This window comes from Macadamia integrifolia, chromosome 11 (assembly GCF_013358625.1).
Source record: "Macadamia integrifolia cultivar HAES 741 chromosome 11, SCU_Mint_v3, whole genome shotgun sequence".
Classification (NCBI taxonomy): Eukaryota; Viridiplantae; Streptophyta; class Magnoliopsida; order Proteales; family Proteaceae; genus Macadamia; species Macadamia integrifolia.
This window is the reverse complement of record NC_056567.1, coordinates 29,345,197-29,351,196: the sequence shown is the minus strand read 5'-3', so window position 1 is coordinate 29,351,196 and position 6,000 is coordinate 29,345,197. Positions and strand designations below refer to the sequence as shown.

The following is a 6,000-nucleotide window of genomic DNA, read 5'->3' as shown; positions in this document are numbered from 1 at the left end:
TCGAACTTGAGACCTCTTGGTGAGCAAGGGAATTTTGTACACCATAGCTCACCAACTACACTAGGTAGTTGTTGTTACCAAAAACGAATCTTCAATCAATTAAGGATGTAGTCCATCGATCCTTGTTGGTATTTAGAGTATTCCTTGTACCTTTGGGACAATTGCAAACGGGCTGGTTCTGCATCTCGGTTCAGTTCTGATCCATTATTCTTATTCTGGCCCGAAAAGAATAATCATTTGTACGGGTGACCAAACGAATGTGTACTTTTAATTGAACACGTCCATCTTGCTCAGAATTTCATCCTCTTCGCAACCATGAAAAGAAATAGGACATCTTTACGTGTAAAATTGAAGATATAACGCTCGATAGTCCTTAAGACCTTGAAAATATAAAACCTGCAAAAAGAGAATAAAACCCAAGGTAGCTCAATTCTAAATATGTAAAATGCATGTTTTACTACCATAGATTTCACACATAAATGTGCTCATCAATCTATCACCTAATTTTTTTTCATGTGTTGATCGATTTCGTACGAGAACACCTGATCCGCTCTCCTTCCACCATCCCCACACTTGTTACACTTAAACCACATGTATATTCATCGTGTGTCGTGAGGAGATTCTCCATTGTTGAACGTTGATATTAATGGACCCGTTTGTTTAGGGGGTTTTTATGGTGTAAGGGAGTTGTGCTTATTTTCCCAAAAACACGGTAAAATCATGTAATTGGATATAACAGGGTAGGAAATACTCTAGACAACATTGAGAGATGAACTTTCTTGTCTACTAATGTGGCTTTTACTTTATCCTCTTATATAGTCTTACTAAATTGGTGGGACTTTGTGGGGGTGGGAAGTCATTGTAATTAATGATTTTTTTTCTTTATTCTTTTGTTCTCTCTCTCCCATAACTAACCAAACAAGGTTATGGCGGGAAAGTCCAACTTTGCTCCAACTTTACTTTCTCTACCTTTAGTCCCACCAATATGTGAAACCCAATAATCAGAAATTTCCATTCCGAACTGCCCTCTAAATAAACGGGCCTAATTGTTTCCCTTTGGTCCTACACCCAATGAAAAGAGTGGATCAAATTCACGTACGAAAATGTATGAGAACATTCTTAATTCGTAGATTTAGAATAAATTTTCTCTTTTTATTTGATAGATTCTAAATCCATGGACCAAAAAATTACGTGGATATCCTCATACATGAATGTGATCCGTTCACCCCAATGAAGTGGTCATCATAATCATTTTAATAATGGTATCAATGGTGAAGAGAATAATGTCATTAATGACATTAATGGTGTGACAGTGAGGAGAACAATGACCTCAACAGAAAATAGGCGACAATCCATCCTCCTACCTAGGTGGTCACAAGCTTTCCCCATTTGTTAATCCGTGTTGTAAAAGAAGTTTCTATGTATAGCAAAAGGAGAAAAGAAATTAACCTGCCATGCAGTTTAGTGTATAAAAGATCAGACTAGTTCGAATGTGAGAAGACTAGATTACCCCCGTTGTGCAATGAAATCCTATTCTCCATCGGAAAATTTGCATCACCTTTCTAGAAAGGATGTTTTCATGTGCAATCCCATTAACCCTCGCTGGGACAACCCCTATACTCTCACACCGTCCATCATAGCATCCATCATACCGTCCATTAAACACGGTATTGACTCTCCGCAGCCTCTTGTGAAGCACGGGAATAAGAAAATGGTGGTCAAAGTCAAAGAATTTTATTTGACTTGTGAATCTAATATTTGGGATGCATCTCAACTTCCCTGTGCGTCATCTCACATTGTAGCTAGCCAATCAACCTCTTCAAGCTCTTATCTTTACATTTTTAACAGTGATTTTCATCTCTGCAACAACCCAATAGGGTAGAATGAGAGACATTCAAAGATACGTCAAGGCTTTTCTGTCTTCTGTCTTCATATTGTTCGGCTTATTGTCCCTGTGTTCTAATGCAAGTGAAAACAATATCACACGAGGCCAATTGGTTACAGATGGACAAACTATAATTTCAGTTGGGAAGAAGTTCGAATTGGGTTTCTTTAGTCCTGGGAATTCCACAAATCGCTACGTTGGGATATGGTATTACAAGTTTCCAGTACAAACAGTTGTGTGGGTTGCAAACAGAGAGAATCCAATTCTGGATAGAGGAGGGGTTCTCAACATTACAGACGATGGGAAACTGGTGGTGATGGATGGGAATGGAAAACTTGTCTGGTCAACAAATGTTTCACTTATACCCAGTAACACAACTGCTGTTCTCATGGACACCGGGAATCTTCTTCTCAGAAGTGATGAAACTTTTGGTAACTCTTACAAGGTCCTGTGGCAGAGCTTCGATGATCCTACAGATACCTTCCTACCTGGCATGATAATGGGCTATAAACCAGAGAAAAATATATTCACTTCGTGGAAAAGCGCTGATGATCCTTCAAAGGGGAGCTACCATGAGGGTCTGGATTCTCTGGAATCTCCTCAAATTCTGATATGGGAGGGATTGACTCGGCATTGGAGAAGTGGGCAATGGAATCTGCAGACGTTCCTTGGCGTTCCCAACATGACATATCGCTATCTTTCTGGGTTTAAGCTCATCAGTGATACTGGAAGAGGAGAAAAGTACTTCACTTACACTTGGCCCAACAATTCTGATTTCTTGCGGTTTTGGATAGGATGGGATGGAAGAGTGAAGCAGCTTCAGTGGGATGGGAAAAAGGAGTGGATTGAACTCAGGTCAGAACCAAGTAATGAATGTGGAATTTACAATAGGTGTGGAGCTTTTGGGAGGTGTAGCCATTGGGATTCCCCAATCTGTAGTTGTTTTCATGGGTATGAACCCAAAGATAGCCAGGAGTGGAATAAGGGAAATTGGTCAGGTGGTTGTGTGAGGAGAACAGAGTTACAGTGTGAGAAAACTGGTAGTGAGGTTGAGGCACCCAGGGAGGATGGTTTTAAAAGTTTGGTAGGTGTCGTATTACCTGATTTCTCCAAGAGGGTTGCAGTTAATGGCAATAATGGCTTGGGTGAATGTAAAGATGAGTGTTTGAGGAATTGTTCTTGTAATGCTTATGCGTATATCAGTGGGATTGACTGTATCATTTGGAGTGGGGATTTAGTTGATGTTCAGCAATTTCAAGTAGGTGGGAATACCATCTACATCCGCCTCGCTGCTTCAGAATTATTAGGTGAGGTGATTAAACTCTTTTCTTGTAGTCTAGGGAACAGTAGTTCATCTGGTTCACAATCTCTCTCTCTCTCTCTCTCTCTCTCTCTCTCTCTCTGTTTTCTAAGCTCCTCAAGCGATTTCAGTTTAATGAATTGATTTCTTTTCTTTTTTATAGCTTAAATTTGGAAATTTTGCTCAATGTATCTAAAGACTTGTTCAAATTTGCAGGTGGCAACAGTGGGATATCGAAGCAAATCATAGTGATAATTGCAATTTCTGGGATAGTTTTACTAAGCATATCTATCTACTCACTGTGGAGACTTATTCCAAAACTAAGAGGTAAATTCACAGAGCTTTTCACAAATGCTGATAGATTTTATTTTTGTGGGCATCTTAAGTGTTTTGCACTAACCATATTCTCAGATTTGTGGAGGAAACGAAACGAAAAACTGCCATTATTTGCTTTGAGCAAGAATTGGGAGTTTTCAGTGAAATTCTCAGGACCAGATGACCTCATAATAGATGGGCAACAAGGAAATGTGCCGGAATTGCCATTGTTCGATTTTGATTGTGTAGCAGTTGCTACAAGCAACTTTTCTGATGCAAATAAGCTTGGGCAAGGTGGATTTGGACCTGTTTACAAGGTAAAAGATTACCATAAATTTTTCAAATCAAATAGTGACTGAACTAGGAACATATTTTTTTGATAGCTGCTAAAATTTTCTTCTTCCAGGGAATGCTACGTGGAGGACAAGAAATAGCCGTGAAAAGACTTTCGAGGCGTTCAATGCAAGGGTTGGAAGAATTTATGAATGAGATTATACTCATTGCCAAACTACAACACAGGAATTTGGTTAGACTTCTGGGTTGTTGCATTCATGGGGAAGAAAAGATGTTGCTCTATGAATATATGCCCAATGGCAGCTTAAGTTCCTTTATTTTTGGTATGTTTTTTTGAACTTCTCGCACCTCTTTTCATTTTCTGAATCACTTTCAAACATTAGAACCTCTGGTTAAAGCATGAATGACTTATTCTCTTTGCATTCTGTTAAAATCATGGGCAGACACAGCAAAGCAAGGGCAGTTAGACTGGAGGAAACGTTTCCACATTATGGAGGGGATTGCACGAGGGCTCCTTTACCTTCACCGAGATTCGAGGCTAAGAATAATCCATCGAGATCTAAAAGCTAGCAATATTTTGTTAGACAATGAGATGAACCCAACAATTTCAGACTTTGGAATGGCTAAAATTTTTGAAGGGAATCAAAATCAAACAAATACAAACAGAGTAGTTGGGACATGGTAAGTAACAATTAGCAATCTGGTTACCCTTATTCACAATTTGATCTATGTTTCGATGATTCAACTTATGAATTTCTCTTATCATGTAGTGGGTACATGTCTCCTGAATATGCAATGGAAGGCTTAGTTTCTGTTAAAACAGATGTCTATAGCTTTGGGGTGTTGCTCCTAGAGATTGTTAGTGGTAAGAGGAATAGCTACATCTCTCATTCTGAGCACAAATCAAATCTGATTGGATATGTAAGTGTGTATGCTTAGAATCAGATTGAAACTTGTTTAGGAATTTATGTTGTTGATCTTACAATTGATGAATTTGGTGTTCTTTCAGGCATGGCATCTATGGAGTGAAGGGAAAGGAAAGGAATTTATGGACTCATCTATAGTTGATACATGTTTGGATTGGGAGGTATTGAGATGTATTCAAGTGGGGCTGTTGTGTGTGCAAGACTCTGCAATGGAGAGACCAACAATGTCATCTGTTTTGTTGATGTTGGAAAGTGAGACTGCAATTGTTCCTATCCCGAAGCAACCTACTTTTCCTGTAGTTAGAAATTACATGGTGAAGGATTTATCTGTGGAAGGATTAGAAGTTATTTCAACAAATGATCTAACAGTGACCACAGTAGTTGGAAGATAAAGATCTGTGAGGGCCAATTGATTTCTCATTTCAGGGCTGTTGAGGACTCCTAAATCATAAGCTAATTGTAACCCACTAGATCTGTTATAATTAAAAGTTGAAACATATTTGTTTTACATATCATTACTCTTAGATTCCTTCTTGTTCTCTGCATAGAAAAATATTAGCTATATGAATTGGTTGGAACATCGTCCAGTGGTCACTGATTGCTAATAAACTTGGTTGACTCTGATAAAGCACGGCAATAAGAAAATTGTGATAAAAAAAATTACTTTCAATATTTGCAATGAAATTATTCTTCCCTGTGCGTCATGGACCATTGCAGTAACCGACCAAGCTCTTATTTTGCATTTTAAAAGCAATTTTATTTCTCTAACAAACCAATACAGTAGGGTGAGCGCCAATCGCGCCACTCATTACAAAGGTGTAAGAAGAAGATGTTTCACTATGTAGAAGAGAGATTATACCCAAGTAAATGCGAGTTTCTCGCCCTGAAACCTTAATTCAAAAAACTCCCAAATTACAACGAGAATACTCCATATATAGTACATTATATACTCCAGATCGTGGGTCGACCCATCGGATCATAATCAATCTGGTCGAACCATACCATGGGGCTATGCCCCGCACCCATACGAGCTCTGTGATGGAAGCAAAAAGATTGGGCCAATCGCCATCAAAATATGTCGGAACGGATCAATCTTCAAAACAGGTCAAGAATTCGAGACAAACTTAACAGATGACTACCTACCTGCTATGATAATGGACTATATAATCCAGAGACGGGTGAGAAACAACAGATTCACTTCGTGGAAAAGTGCTCATGATCCTTCAAAGGGTAACTACCATGTGGGTGTTGATTCTCTGGGATCTTCTCAAATTCTGATG

General features: G+C 38.8%; 1 protein-coding gene and 1 long non-coding RNA gene across 4 annotated transcripts in view; one reads left to right on the top strand and one right to left on the bottom strand.

Moving 5' to 3' along the window:
- Window positions 1–1,591: 1,591 nt before the first annotated feature.
- The window catches only part of LOC122093757 (putative G-type lectin S-receptor-like serine/threonine-protein kinase At1g61610), a 29,153-nt gene continuing 24,744 nt past the window's right edge, over window positions 1,592–6,000 (top strand). Inside the window, exons 1-7 of one of the 3 annotated variants that reach the window (XM_042664228.1) lie at window positions 1,592–3,192; window positions 3,402–3,512; window positions 3,597–3,817; window positions 3,907–4,117; window positions 4,238–4,475; window positions 4,565–4,715; window positions 4,804–5,273. In XM_042664228.1, coding sequence (XP_042520162.1) covers window positions 1,884–3,192; window positions 3,402–3,512; window positions 3,597–3,817; window positions 3,907–4,117; window positions 4,238–4,475; window positions 4,565–4,715; window positions 4,804–5,112 — 2,550 coding nt within the window. In that variant the 5' untranslated portion in view covers window positions 1,592–1,883 and the 3' untranslated portion in view covers window positions 5,113–5,273. Of the gene's footprint in view, window positions 3,193–3,401; window positions 3,818–3,906; window positions 4,118–4,237; window positions 4,476–4,564; window positions 4,716–4,803; window positions 5,274–6,000 lie in introns of those variants that run through there. The other 2 variants (XM_042664226.1, XM_042664229.1) reach the window with 2 other exon arrangements.
- LOC122093762 lies at window positions 5,456–5,995 on the bottom strand. The gene is made up of 2 exons (XR_006144549.1): window positions 5,864–5,995; window positions 5,456–5,753 (listed from the first exon to the last, which is right to left on the bottom strand). It is a non-coding gene; the product is annotated as an uncharacterized LOC122093762 (long non-coding RNA).